Source organism: Barbatula barbatula, assembly GCF_947034865.1.
Source record: "Barbatula barbatula genome assembly, chromosome: 4".
NCBI classification, from domain to species: Eukaryota; Metazoa; Chordata; class Actinopteri; order Cypriniformes; family Nemacheilidae; genus Barbatula; species Barbatula barbatula.
Window position 1 is genome coordinate 25,261,312 of NC_136768.1, and position 14,931 is coordinate 25,276,242.

The 14,931-nt window shown below is 38.7% G+C and overlaps 1 protein-coding gene across 2 annotated transcripts; it reads right to left on the reverse strand.

Annotated features, from left to right (window-relative positions):
- Positions 1–206: 206 nt before the first annotated feature.
- On the reverse strand, positions 207–14,671 carry prkcq (protein kinase C, theta). 2 transcript variants are annotated; one of them, XM_079454597.1, is made up of 18 exons: positions 14,599–14,671; positions 8,891–9,346; positions 6,856–7,055; positions 6,609–6,669; positions 6,256–6,436; positions 5,855–5,886; positions 5,678–5,763; positions 5,148–5,277; positions 4,737–4,846; positions 4,389–4,524; positions 3,214–3,377; positions 2,970–3,143; positions 2,786–2,877; positions 2,624–2,686; positions 2,386–2,524; positions 2,117–2,305; positions 1,224–1,352; positions 207–1,133 (listed from the first exon to the last, which is right to left on the reverse strand). In XM_079454597.1, exons 2-18 carry the CDS (start codon positions 9,006–9,008, stop codon positions 975–977), a joined length of 2,163 nt encoding a protein of 720 aa, XP_079310723.1. In that variant the 5' UTR covers positions 9,009–9,346; positions 14,599–14,671; the 3' UTR covers positions 207–974. The 2 variants fall into 2 exon arrangements, with proteins under 2 accessions (XP_079310723.1, XP_079310724.1); XM_079454598.1 differs by lacking the exon at positions 14,599–14,671 and adding an exon at positions 9,524–9,590.
- Between the last annotated feature and the right edge of the window lie 260 nt (positions 14,672–14,931).

The window sequence follows — 14,931 nt, forward strand, 5'->3', positions numbered from 1 at the left end:
AAGACATTTTGCAGTAAATCCGATTGTTATGCTTGAAATGCTAATATGTGTGAAGAAGATAACAAATTTGTGTCTGAAAACGGTTTAAAACAAATTGTGTATGATCACAAGAAATCCTAATCCTTGTAAATCATTTGTATCAAAATAATACAAATGCTTATATAATTGACCTACCTGTGAAAATGTAAGAACATTCTGTGAACATATATCCTTGACATCTTTAATATTAACCGAGTAAGGCCATGCCAAACATAGAACTTCGTCTGCATGCACTCCACAGTTTGAATAATACGTATATAACCTTGTATAATACAATAAGCAACCTACATTTTATAACATTACACATATCGCATTACACTTACGATTCTATAAAAGGACTTTTCAATGCATCTTTTGGTAACACATTACAAAACTAGTTATTAAAGTTATGAATACAAGCACATTCACTCTGAAAAGGAAAAAGAGGAACAGATCTAAACAATTCATTGTGTGTGTTGGAGGACTACCAAACAAACACGTTAAATACTTGCAACCAAAATATTAGATTTCATTTGTTTCTTTCAAGGTTTAGGACAATTGTGAATACACTGAATGTAGTAGAAATCAAAACGTTAATGTCACTGAACAAACAACAGAACTATGCAGTACGAGATGCTGTATGTTGACTGTCCGTTTCAAACCAACGTCGTTCACATGAGCAGTATGGCATGTTATGCTGGAACATGTTTTTCAAATGAAATCGATTGAAAACATCTTGCAAAATTCTGTTTTAACAGGACTGTTGATTGCCAAAAGTTGTGACACTAGCTCACCTCTAAAATAAGGAAGTACCAAATAGCATAGGACTACTTTTATACATTTTCTACTGTCCATAGCATGACATTATGTATTTGTTGTGCTCTACAGATGAGTGTTTCTTCATGTTTCTGAACTGTTCACAGTATGTTCACAAATGTCTTTAATAAATGTGTAGGTCATTGGTTCTTGAGGCGAGTCATAACAGGGTTGATGAAGGAGAAGTTGTGGAACATGGTCTGGTCCACACTGTTGATAAGGGTACGATCCGCGATAGAAAGTCGGGGCTTCTCGTTGATAAACTCCTTATCAAAGTTACTGCAGTCGCTGGGCGATTTCTGTAAACATAAAGGCAAAACGTGTCATTCACTATGTAATGTAGTGTTGTCATTGTTCAAATAAATAAAACAAAGTGCTTATGGTCTTACCACATTGGGACAGAAGGGCGGCTCCACCTGCCGATTTTCCAGCGCATTCCAGTCAGTGTCTCTGAAGAACGCATGCTGCCGTATATTTCCTTTCACACCCAGACGCCGTTCTGGTTCCCTCACGAATAACTGCGACCAGGCACAAAATTTAAGTAATCAAAAATATTTGATGTGTCATAAAAGTGGACTATACAGTACTAGTACAGAGAGTAAGTAATTCTAAGTGTTAAAGCTCCAGTGTATGAAATTTAGAGGCATCTAGTGGTGACGTTGCAAATTGCAACCAACTGCTCACTCCACCCTCCTGACCATTTTGCGTGAACTATTCCTTTAAAGTCCCGTGAATAGGACGTTCCGATTGTTTTTACTGCCGTATTCTCATTCTGACACATTTCAGAGTGAAAAGGAATTTCAAAGGAAAAAATTTGTGGGCGTGGCTTGCGTTTTCACTCCTAATTGATTGGATATGTAAAAACAGCTGTTGCATTGAGTTTGAAATTAAGCTGGCAGCAGACTGACAGTTGAAGGGGAGGAGTTAACGGATGCTCTGGCCAAGCCGTCTATTTTACGTCATTTGAGCCGGACAGTCATTTCAGGGCGGAAGTGCCTTTTCAGATTTTAACTGAAGATTATGAGGGTAAATTACTTTTTAAAATGCAAAATGAACCACATTGATAAGCTGAAATATTTAATGAAAAAAAATGGAATTTTTAATTTCACTGGGACTTTAAGATATGACATTTTTACTTTGATTATATGAGTAACTATTATTATTATTATTTATATGAAATTCTTCCAAGAATAAAATTTTTTCAATAAAGTGGTTTTGAGGCATGAAAGAAAATTTCTGTAGAATCTTAATTTTTGTGAGGTTCACATTGAAGTGGTAGTACCTTAACCAGAAGGTCCCGTGTGTCTTTAGTCATCCAACGTGGTAAGCAAGGGTCATCGGTGCGGATCGACTGAAACAACTCTTCCTCATCGCTTCCATGGAAGGGGGACTGGCCAACCAACATCTCATAAAGAAGGACACCAAATGACCACCAATCCACAGAGATCCCATATTTCTGCCCTAGCAAAATCTGCGAAGAAGTGGTTTCTTGAGTCTCATATTTTGCATCTTTGAAAAAACACATCTTCCACAACTACAAAAGACGATCACCTCAGGAGCAATGTAGTCTGGTGTTCCACAGAAGGTGCACGTTCTAGCTTCTTCAAACATGTTCTCTTTACACATGCCAAAATCTGCAATCTTAATGTGGCCTTCACTGTCCAGCAAGATGTTATCCAATTTAAGATCTCTGCAAAGGCGAAAGCACAGACATGGGATTTCCAAAACTTGCCAACACATTCGTACAATAGCTTACATTATTGTGTATGGTTTTCACGGAAACGCACACCTGTACACAATGCCTTTAGAGTGTAGAAATTGCAGCCCACAGATGATCTCTGCAGCGTAAAACCTGAAGAGAGAAGAGAGGAGGTGGAAAATATTGAAAAAACAAATACAAGAGTGGGCAGAGCTTTTAAAATGTGTTGTGGAGGCTGTATATGGGTCTCACGTGGACCGTTGGAGGTTAAATCTGTGGCAGGTCTGGATGTGGAACATTAGGTCGCCACCGTTTAAGTACTCCATCACAAAGAAAAGATTTTCCTTGAGAGAACAACACAGAAATGGATAGATTCAGACCAGTCCAGCACTTCTATACTGTATGTAGTGTAGAATGTAACAAGTATGTGTTTTACCTTGGTTTGGAAGGTACAATAGAGGTGTGTGAGGAAGGGGTGTTCCCAGGCTAGAGATAACACTCTCCTCTCAACCATAGTGCCTTCAACATCATCATCCATCAGAACCACGTCTTTTTTTAGGGCCTTCACTGCAAAGAACTGCCCAGCGCCCTTCAACTCGGCAAGAAACACCTACAAACACACAGATGTAGTGTTTAGATGTGGTAATGCTTAGGACCACAAAAGCAGTTTTTTGTTTTACCTTTCCAAAGCTCCCCTTGCCCAGCATCTTATGCAGAATGAAGTTTTCAAGGGTAAACTTTGCATGGTACTCTTTGCGTGGGATGGCATACAAGGGCTCAGTCTCTTCGGGAAGACTTGGCCTCCGACCCTCGGTCGGGGCATCCCATGCGATACCCTGTTGCTCTATGGGGGGACCAGAAAAGGGTTAGACATCAATGCATTTATTGGACAGGGTTGACTACGCTTTAAAATGTAGTGAGCTGCTGTACTAGGCAACATTTTACACTTCATAAGTACATTAAAGATATGAAAGTTGTTCCAAACAGTAAGCTGAAAACATTTTGCTGTCTTAAACCACACTTGACTGAAGTAGAGTATCTTATAAGAGTATAAGTCCTGCTTAATGTTGACTGAGAAATGATTCCTGCGTGACCATTAACAGCAATGCATTTAAAGCTAATTGAATTATTTGCCGAGTAAATTACAGGATTAGAAAGATGCATAGAGAGATGCGAATTCACGCAAGGCGCTTTATGTGAATTGGGCGGTGTGGTTGCAGTGAACGCAACGATCACGTCGTCGTTGCAAGTTGATAAAACTCGCATGAAATTACAAAAGCCAATCAGCGAAGAGCTTATTGACACGCCCGCTTTGACACGTGTTGATGCGTGAAAGCACTCATAATCGCGTGATGTTTCGTGTCACTTGCACGAAGAAAAAACAAGTAATCTGCGAGGAATGCGATGTGAATATTCAGTTTACTTTTGGTGTGCATACACCGTTAGAGACACAAATGTTGTTTATGATAATGGATAACCGTAAAGATTGTTCTAAGTTTAATATATTTGGGAAAACGCAATGTCCACACCACAACAATACGGTATTACTGTTATTACATTTCGAATTATATTTTCTTCTAGCTGGTGAAGGTTAAAACATTGATCTGAATTTCAAGGATTTGTGCATTTAAAATATAAAACCCTAAATATAAGATTATCCATTGGTGCGGATGCCAATATAGTTATTGTTGGTGTTATTAGACAAGTTTCTCGCACATGCCACTTATTGTATAAAGGTAATTTCAATAAAAATGTTACCTCATAAAACAGGAAGAAAGGCGCGGGTTTGGAACAGAGCTTGCGTTTGAAAGTACTTACGATTTTGTGATGTTGTCGTACTGTAAGCTTACTGTACCTTTGCGTGGTAGAGCTGGGGCAGGTGAAAGAGGAGAAATTGGTAAGTGGCCAGAGGGCTCTCCGGTGACCCCAGCCTGATTTACGGCCACCGGCCCTTCACGACCAACTATTTCATTACCTTGAGAGCTACGAGCCTGTGTTGGACGGAAACACGCATTCACACACATGCAGCACAAACTTTAAATTCATATAAGGTTTGTGCCACACAAAGTTTGCCACTCGCATAAATAGTATACCATATACAGTGAGTTACTTATAAGCACAGACTACTCGTAGATTAACACAAAGTGTGCTGTGTTTTGCAGGGGGTGTGGCTTGTGTCAATCTGTGTAGTGTTTTCTCTGACCTGTTGAGCGCTCTCAATCATAGCCAGAGCTTCTGCCATTAGCTTCTGGTTGACTCCACAAAGGTTAGCAACTTTTCTTTGACACTTATGGTGAATGTTCATGCCACACTCTGTAAATGGAGCATATTTAAGTAAAAAATGGGATGTTATGAGGCCATACTAATAAATTGAAACCTTTAATCCATCACGTTACCATCTATATCGCCCCCTCTGTTCTAAACTTGAAAATGCAAGTTACTTTAATTTAGTATTTTGTCTTTGTTCTCTTTAGGGAGCGTATATATATTTAGAAGATTTTACAAGACTGCGTTATTAAAAACACTAGTTTGTACACCATCATACGAAACTACAGCATGAAACTATTTTATATATGAAACTTTTTAACAGGTAAATGGTTGTGTAATGAGTCACCTTCACATTTAAGGCCCTGGCGAGCGAGACCCCACAACAAGGTGCCACAGTGCTCGCAGAACGTTGGACTCTTGTAGTTATACACTTTAAACCTGTGTGGCATGTCAATCTTAAAGCGCTCTTTGTGGATCTGGAACACACGCATACACACATATTTACTATTTGCATGTTTTATGGGGACATAATGGTTACGTCACCTTACCTTTAAACTTAACCCTCACACAAACTTTTCTGCGTTTTACATGTTCAAATAAACAATTTAGTTTTATGTTTGAGCTGTTTTTCTCATGTGGACACGTCTAGAATCATCTCATTACCTATTTTTGTGGAATTATTTTTTACTTTTTGTCGGAACATTGCAATTAAAATAAATTCAACACAAGTGTGGGTCGATAAATACTACCATGATATCTAAATATACAGGATGTTCCCATATTATATACAGTATACAAAATAAGATGGACGCTGTTTACTCCAAAGTACAAAGAAATTACACAACAGTTAATGGATTTAAAGTAAATGTAGGTTACCATGGTTTCTTTACTGTTTACGGCCGAGCCCGTGCATTTGGCGATGATTTTGTCGATACACTTTTTATGAATGGCAGCATTGCATTCTGGAAAAATAAAAATCGGTTTGTGGGAAGGACCGTGACACTTGTATGGAAACGCTTTTTGAGAACTCCAAAAGCAAGAAAAATGACTTACGTCGACACTGATACCCCTGTTTATTCAGGCCCCTGGAAAAGAAAATATTGAAATGGATTTTAAATTCTAAACAAATCATGATGAATGAGATTAGATCTTAATCCGTATTTCACTATAGATGCACACTACAGAACCAAAATGTCTTCAGAATGCAATTGGCTTTTAAGACCCATTGAGGTGCCTTGAAATGACTATCAAGATCCTAGAAAGATTTTTAACGGTCAGAAAAATGTTAGGAGCGCCGCAGAATGATGTCATTCAAATTGTTAATTCATTTTGGTGGAAGTAAGACACTATAGGTTTGAATTCTGTCAGTGATTTGAGTCAAACTAGATAATGGATATCCTTAAAGCTAACATATTCATGCTAAAAGCCAAAACCGCTTAGAAGGTGAACAGTACCAGACAAACTCTTTGCAGACCGAACAGAAAGTCGGTTGAGGGAAAAAGGTGGCGGTGAACTCATGACTTTTGACCACATGAACTTTGGCTTGTTTGATGGCACCGCGTCTGTGATGGAGGGCGAACGTCCCCTCTTTTTCCTGCTCGCTGTCTCCATCGCCTTCGCCGTGACCTGCAGCATCTAAGAACAAATAGACACCCACACCGAATAACCAAGAGACATTGATGCATTCTGCGCCGTCTGATATGTGTGGGCTGTAACAATACATGATTTCTGACTGCATTTTACCAGATGTGAAGTTTGCCGAATGTCATATTTAAAAAAAAATAGAAGCGTTTAAACAAACACTCACCACTTCTCTCCAGAAAATACCGCGCTTCCATTAGCAAGCGACCCTGTGGTTTCAATTCCACCTGTAGTGCGGACAATCGTATTACTTAATTCAAAACAAACAATCGAAGCCACGTCGCGTGTATCCATTTTTTTCTTAAAACGTTACCTCAAAAGTATTTTTATCCAGGTGTGACTGAGATGCACAGAACCAACAGAATCACTTTCATTTACACTTAGTTTCACTGGAAAATGTGTCTGCAGCTCACCCAGATCTCCAATTTGCCGTTCTCTTTCTTGCAGCGTGAGGCGAGGGTGTCCAGCTGGATGGTGGCCTCTGTCTTTAACTCGGCCGTTTTGTCCTTGACCACCACGTGCATCACTCGTCCCCTGTGGATGTGAGCATCAAACGTGCTGCTCCAGGGGGGATACATAGTGGGTCGCTTCTGCTTGTACGCCTGCCCTTTTTCTTTAGATAAATACATACAGATTAGCCAATTAAAATATTACAACACACATTATTAACAATTATAATGCAAGATATTTTGAAGAAATGTTGTTCACTGGACCCCATTCACTTGCATTGGTTTTGTGTCCATACAATAGAAGTGAATGGGGTGCAGTGCATGTTCGGTTTCCAACTTTCTTCCAAATATCTTCTGCGGAAGAAAGTCGTGTGGGTTAGAAATGACAAGAGGGCGAGTAAACCGCTACACTTTCCTTATGGTATGTAACTGTGGTTTTTTTTTAATAAAATGAAATGGCCATGTTGGTTACCATTTGTATCACAACAGTTTAACTTTAAATACATAAATTAAACCATGGTTGCTATAATAAGACTATGATGATTTAGTGGTTACTATGGTTTTCTACAAATAAAACCATATGGTTATTGTAGTGTAACCACTTTGTTCTTGATTTTTTTCAGAGTTATAGAATGTCACGTTTACTAAGGTAAAAGGCCAAGAACGCTGCATCACATTAACGTTACTTAAACATGTCATTTAACATCCACAAAATAATTTCGCGGGGTAAAGAATTGACTCGTTTTTGCTTGACATTTAATAGAAAATGTTAAAGGTCTGAGCTCTTAGATGTTTGTGTGGTTGTGGTTGGTTCAAGAAAACGAAACCAAGGGGGGTTGCTGGGAAATCCTCGCATCAGCAATAATGCTCATATATTATGTAAGCCTAGTTTTATATAATCTGTTCAGACATCTTATCTGATTCGCACCCACATTTTGTAGGGCAATGCAAATAGACATAGGGGTATACAGTGCACAGCGCAATAAAAGCATAGGTGAGTTCTAGTGCAACTTTGGCAGTAAAGGTTCCCTTCTTTGTAACCGCAGAATGTGTCATGTTTTTACTGACGATGGCAGGCACAACAATAATTTCCCTTTCAATTAAATGCGCAAAAACACAAAATATGCTTGTTGAACAGTGTTCAGACCTAAAGAGCAACAATGAGTCATGTTGTGCGTTTCTTCTTCTATGGTCACCTTTGGCCCAGTGGATTCTTGGAAAATAAACATATTTGTCTATAAAAGGGTCATTTTTATTTATCTACCAACAGTTTTTAGCCTTATCACAGAATTTTGTCCTGTATGTCATGAACAAATTGAATCGTCACCACGATCTCAAATTTGGCTAATCTTGGCTAATTTGACGCATTACGCAATCGCAATGCGTATCTGTAATATAATGTTGCAAAATTTCAGAAACAAATCGTATGGTAGCTTAAATGGTAAATTCGTCATATTCTCAACTTCTCTTACGTCAATCGCATGTTTCCATTCTGGTAATCGTCAACTTGCGTAACATACTGTGTTCTGCTTGTAACATCGATCAAAAGTTACCAATGACCTGTTAAGAAAGTACGTTTAAAAATACCTCTACTGTTCATCCGTGTTTTCTAAATGACCCTAAATTGGGGGCTTTAATAGTAGATGAACATGCATTACTGTTGTTTTTACATGCAATGGCCATCATAAATGAATGGATATATCTCTTGGGTTCATCTTCTCACGTAATGAGGGCTCATGTCATTTTTGCATTTACATTTTAATACATCTTCAACTTAAAGTCAACACTGACTTTTGCTAGTTTTAATGTGACCTGAAAGATGCTGTGTAAGTACACACTAAAAGATACAGTAACACAGACGTCTGGGTGTTTCTTCAACTACAGGACTACAGGCAAAGGTAGAAACATTGAGGTATCCGTGACATCTGTTGTGGTAATATTTGCAGTTACATGGAAAAATATCCCCACATATTCAACATCTGTTGCTAAAGTATCTTACCGGTCTCTACGGCCTCCTTCATGTAGACGGCACAGTATGGATTGAGAACTTCTTCATAGTAGGCAAGTCCTGGGTCCATCTCAAAGCTGGAGAAGCCAATCCTCAAGAATGGAGACATGGCTGTTGAACCTTGTTAGCCTCTGATACGCGGTGTCCTTTAAAGCTGTGTTTATTTTCAAATACGGTCTTCTTATTCAATAGTTTTTACATTTGGCGCATCCATTCTTGTATCTTAGGCGGCTTCCTGAAACGATCTGACACCTTGTACAAACCCGATTGTGAATCCGTGTGGGTGTTTAGTGTTGACACTTTGTCCCGGGCCCCACAGGTATCCTCTCAGATGAAGTGAGTAGGTAGTCTGCCAATTCTGCGTGTGTTATAAAGCCGTTGTTTAAGGAGGTACGATGACAGGATGAAAACTGGGTAGTGATCGATCCCCCTCAAATCTGGAAAAGACTACGAAAACAGAATGTATAATTCTACGTGAGTCAGTAAGTAACTGTTTTGATCACATGTTCACAATTTGACAGTTTAATTTCATGTTCAAGCTGGTGTCGAGCATTTTTACATGACAAAACGTTCATTTAAGGTTTTTTTCTAAGGGAATATTACCTATTTTACAATGTACTGTACCTTTAAAAGTTACAGTGGAAGAAAATAAAGATGTTGTTTAAACATGACCATGCGTAGAAATGATCGCCTAGAAAGATTACATAGTAATAGTCATTAGTAATGTATATTTTGTAATAGAATTCATGTCAAATCTGTCTTTAGAAAGAAATTCAGAATTCTTCGTTACATCTAAACTCAACATCATAACAAATATTGCAATGCTTAAAAGGATAGTTCACCCAAAAATGACAATTCTGTCATGTTCTCACCCTCAGATTGTCCAAACCTGTATACATTTCTTTCTTCTGCTAAACACCACAAGGTATTTGGACCAAACGTATCTCGTCCCCCATTGACTCCCATAGTATTTATTTTCCCTAATATGGCAGTAATTGAGGGATGAACTCTTTTCGGATACTGACATTCTTTCACAAATCTTCCTTTGCGTTTAGCAGGACGAAGAACTGTATACAGGTTTTGACCGATTTAAGAGCAACTAAATAGCGAATTTTCAATATTTAGTGAACTAGACGAAAAATGTGATTTTATTTCTTTCAAAAGTCATATTTTATAGTGATGGTATGTGTTCTTTTACATTAGCTAGTGAACATATGTTGAGCCTGTAAACAAAGCCCGAGATAAGTTACTAAAGTTGACTAAATTAACCTCCAGAATGAAATCCCAGGTAATGACGCATGTAAACAACACGGTAATCTACCAACAGCACATCAAAGCTCTTAATGATAGACTCTGTGTAACAGGTGATCTCTAAACCTTAATTTCTTTCCATACCCTTCAGATTAACATGACACCAACTCTTGTAATGTCTCTGTTAATAATACATTGCTACAAAACGCAACAAGCGTAGAAGACAAACTGACCAGGGTAAAATGTTCAACAGTTGGACCGCTATACAACGTGAAAGACGTCGAGAAGTTACTTACCAGAGGATAAGCATGAGGGAAGAAATAGAAAGAACTATTAATAGATGTGAAACACAACTCCCATTCGAACAGCCGACCAGGATTCACTTCCCTTCATGAGTCATAGTCTACTGTCTACATGCATCATGGTTGAATATGCCGTAGCCTATGGCGTGCTGTAAGGATGTTGTAGTGGACACCCATTTATGTGTTACAGGACCAATACTACATTTTCACATTTGTCAACAATGTAGGAATGTAGCGTGACAACTTTCCGGCTGTGTTTCTGAACTGAACCAAAGATATTAATATTGACAAGATGCGCCACTGTCGCTACAAAGAATGGCAAGGAATGCAACGTTCAATATGGCCGCTCTAAGAAAGGAAGTCCCGCCTTTCAGTAAAAAGAGCCAATCGTCAATCAGTAAAGACTGACGATTCTCTGGGGCGGGGCTCTCTTGATGCACTGTGCACAGGCTCGGTCGTTGAAAGGTGATTTTCTTCCCGCACAATTTAAGCTTAGCAAACCAAGTTATGATGCAGTTCACGACATGTTTAATTATTGATCAGAAATATGTTGTTTAATTGTGATTCGAGAAACATCTGCTTTCCCCCGTTCAAGTAGATAGGACTGTCGATTTGCTATGACGTACATAACTGCCCAGAGGCGTTGCAAACATGGCCGCCGAGTGGCACGACTTCCGTAAACGGACTTTGATTGAACCGAGTTATGGCTAGGCTGGTTTTTAGGGAATTGCTTATTTGATTTTAGGCTAGGCTTTTAAGCCTAGCGTTAATACGTCTTTAAAGTCTTATGGTCGCTACGTGTGTCTCCGACCCCGCTACATTGTAAGTCAATTGGATTTTTTAAGTCACATTTATAAAAATACCACACGTATGTTAGTATAATAGTCAGCAATACAAACTAGCCCTTAAAACACCACAGTTTAATCATGCTTTAGTAATATCTTCGCATACAAATGGCTAATAGACCAAAAAAGGTTCCTAACCTTTACTTTAAAATAAAACCATGTTTACTACACTCTTACTATAATGAAATCATTTGTTAAGAGAGGCAGAAGAACAACAAAGTCATAATCTGATTTAAACACGACCAGATTTTAAACATTAAACACGACTCTCATCGTAGCCGTTTGATACATAAAACGGCGTAAAACTAAGTTTGTTTTTCGGATGGTGTGAATTGTCAAAACTCTCTTTTTTGCACTGAAAGAGTATGTATGACTGCCAAGTATTTCCTGCCATTTGACTGACAGCTCAAACCACACTTCCTGTTGCATGGAAAGACTGCAACCAAGATATTGAGTCTCTTCTCACAGTTAGGCCTACCTGCTAATAATCATGAACGCTGGCACAAAGCTAGAAAGACCCTAGCAGGACACAAACACATGACACTTTAATGTCATAACTTTGTAGTGAGCTTTTACTGGCTCTCTGAAAGCGATATTTAACGCTTCATCAAACAGAGTGCGAGGTCAATACAGACTCTGTGGCCTGCTAGGTTGAAAAGTGCCAGCATGTGAGAGTTGCAGGGGTGGGATCAAACATCGTAGCCCACCATTGAACTGCTAACACACTGGATTTCAACTACAAATAAAAGTGACCTTTCACGAGCCTTTTGGGAGGTCAGATTTATAAGGCTTGTTAAAGAAATGGACTGCGAGTTATCTGTAAAGAAAATGTTTTATTATAATATATAATATTATTATCATTTTTGTCTGTGGGTTTGCTACGTCGAAACGGTGTATTGAGGATCGTTCCTGTACGTTTCTTCCTAATTCCATGAACGAATGCTATTTTTGTTGTCTTTCACGAATTCTACGTTTTTTTTTTTTTGTGGCATTCCACAACCACAATAGTCTTTGAAACATTTATCCATTTATCCAGTCTACGGGTATTGGGCATACTGTAGTACATCACACTGATAGTGGATTTAGTGGCCATTGAGAAAGTCTTTGACCGCACAATGCTTTTGTTGACCAACTGTGATTTATTGATTAAGATAAGACAAAGATAACCATCACTAAATCAAGCTAGCTCTCTGATAGAGAGGAGTACACGCGTTGTCTGTGCATCTGTTCGTTCTATGAATCGCACTGAGAAATGAACTTCGACGGACGGTTTCTACGCTGTACTTTGTTGTCATACGCCGATCAGTCTGTGTTTACTGTGATGGGGAGTGAATAATTGTTCATGTATACAGTTTATTCAAATAAACTGAAGAATTTGAATTATGTGCAGTATCGAAAGCGACCCATTTAAAGATTGGAGAAGGACAATTGGATTTAATCCGTTGGGGAAGTTGTGTTTGGAAATATTACAAATGTAAGTCGAATAGGATCTTTTTTTTGCCGATTCATAATAGGAACGTTAAACATTAAAGGTTTGTATGGCTGACAGGTTTAGATGCAGCGCAAATATGCAAAAGGCCTATTTATGAACTTTGTCGTTTTTCAACAGTTAGTTCCATTGATCTGGATGAGAGGTTTTCCGAAAGCACGAAGATGCTTAACTGTTTTGAATCAGACCGCCACTATAACCATTGAAACAATACAGTGACAAAGCTATTGATTTAGACATTGTTCAGTGTGCACTCATACAAATGGGTTTACTTATTGGCTTTTCCTTTCTGTTGAACTGTTGTATAAAAGTATTTACATTCGTGCATTTAGCAGCCGCTTTTATCAAAAGTGAGTTACACAAGAGCGAGAAAATTCATCTTTATTTTACCAGGTTTCAACCATTTTAGATAATATGGTAACTGTTGAGGAGAGAGAAGCATTATCATGTTCTTGATCCAAGCGTTGAAAAAATAATATTGAATATTATACTCGCAGTTGTGCTGTTATGGCTGTATATAAGCACACCGTTCTTATCAGCAGCGCTCGATGGTGCTGATGCTGATATGTGTCGCATTGCTTAAATAGGAAGTATAGTTCACCCAAAAACGAGAATCTGTCAGCCTTTACTCGCCCTCTTGATATTTCAAACATGTATGAATTTCTTTTGAAAGCAGAACAAAACTAATATTTTGAAGAATGTCGGTAACCGAAAACAGTTCGTCCCCGTTGACCTGCATTGGTTTTGTGTTCATTCAATAGAAGTCAACGAGTACAACCGGTGGTCGGTTACCAAACCACGTGTTTTTCTAAGTCATACTAGGCTTAAAACAACAGTGTGAGTAAAAGATGAGAAAATATGAAATCTTTATGTGAACTCTCTCTTTAAATAGATTTCCTGTCTATAAAACAGATACACAAGCCTATGAGTCAGTACATAAACACTGAAACCCCAAACGTGATTGTTTTCCAATAGGTTTCCCAAACGCTACCTGAATATTAAGAACCTTTGTTACACAGGTTGCCTCTGAAACGTTTTGTGTTCTTGATAAAAATGTGTGGTTTGAAATTACAGCCTGACCCGAGTAACACGTTCCAGTACCCGACATTTTAAGTTCCTCTATTTTTACAGGCATTGCATCATGTTACAAAAGGAGACACGCAAGTTTATATCTTTGCATGATGGTTGATGCGTGTCATTCTTACTGGATATCAGCCAGACGTTTAGGAAACCATCACAGTGTTTTTGATACAATGCACTGACTGTTATTCACTCTAAATCATGTTGCATGGAAAAATGAATATGTTATTTTAATACAATCTGGATTCAATGTGGGTAAGGTAAAAAGCACGCACCTCATGTTACAAAGCAATGCTCAAATAAAGGATAAATGGCACCAAATCCTATTATTATAGGTGCACTGAAAATCCAGACTTGAGTTCGGAAATGCCAATCTTTTGATCCCAAGGTTTTCCACACACAGTCTATTCTCTTAAAGTTCACAACGCAGTCTATTGTGTAAAAGGTCGCATTTTGTTTTCAAAAGATCGAGTTCTCAAATGCAAAGTGAACTTCCACGCTGTTTTCAGCTTCGTTTTGTGGTTTCCTGCAACTGCAGCGCAAACAGCAAAACGCAGTCGACTGGAAAATGAGGCAGACTGTTGAATGTTTTAACATCTTACTGCCCCTACCTGTGGTCATGGCATGTCCTCGTGGCGTTGAGTAGATTTTGTAAAAGCTGACACTTATTAGTATAAGCTCAGGTTAAAAAAAGAAGACGGTGTAAAAGGTGTATTGTAGATAAACACTTACCCAATGCAGTGCACATCAACGCTGCTCTTCAAATGATGTTCTGCCTCCATTTACAACTTCAAAAAGTCAGGATGCTCGTGCGTCACGCGTTGGTGTGTATGCGTGTGCGCGCTCCCGTGTGTGTTTCTGACCTGACACAAAGGAAGCAGAAACTCTGCGGCGTGCCAAGTATCGGGCGCTCTGCTACCTGCACACATATAGTTGTCTGGTTTTATTGGAACGCAGTGGTGATATTCATATTATCTTTGATGATCGCACGCATACATCTGGCTTACGTCTATTTGACGTCTGCTGTCAGATGTTGGTAGACATCTAGAATATATGTCTGTTAGA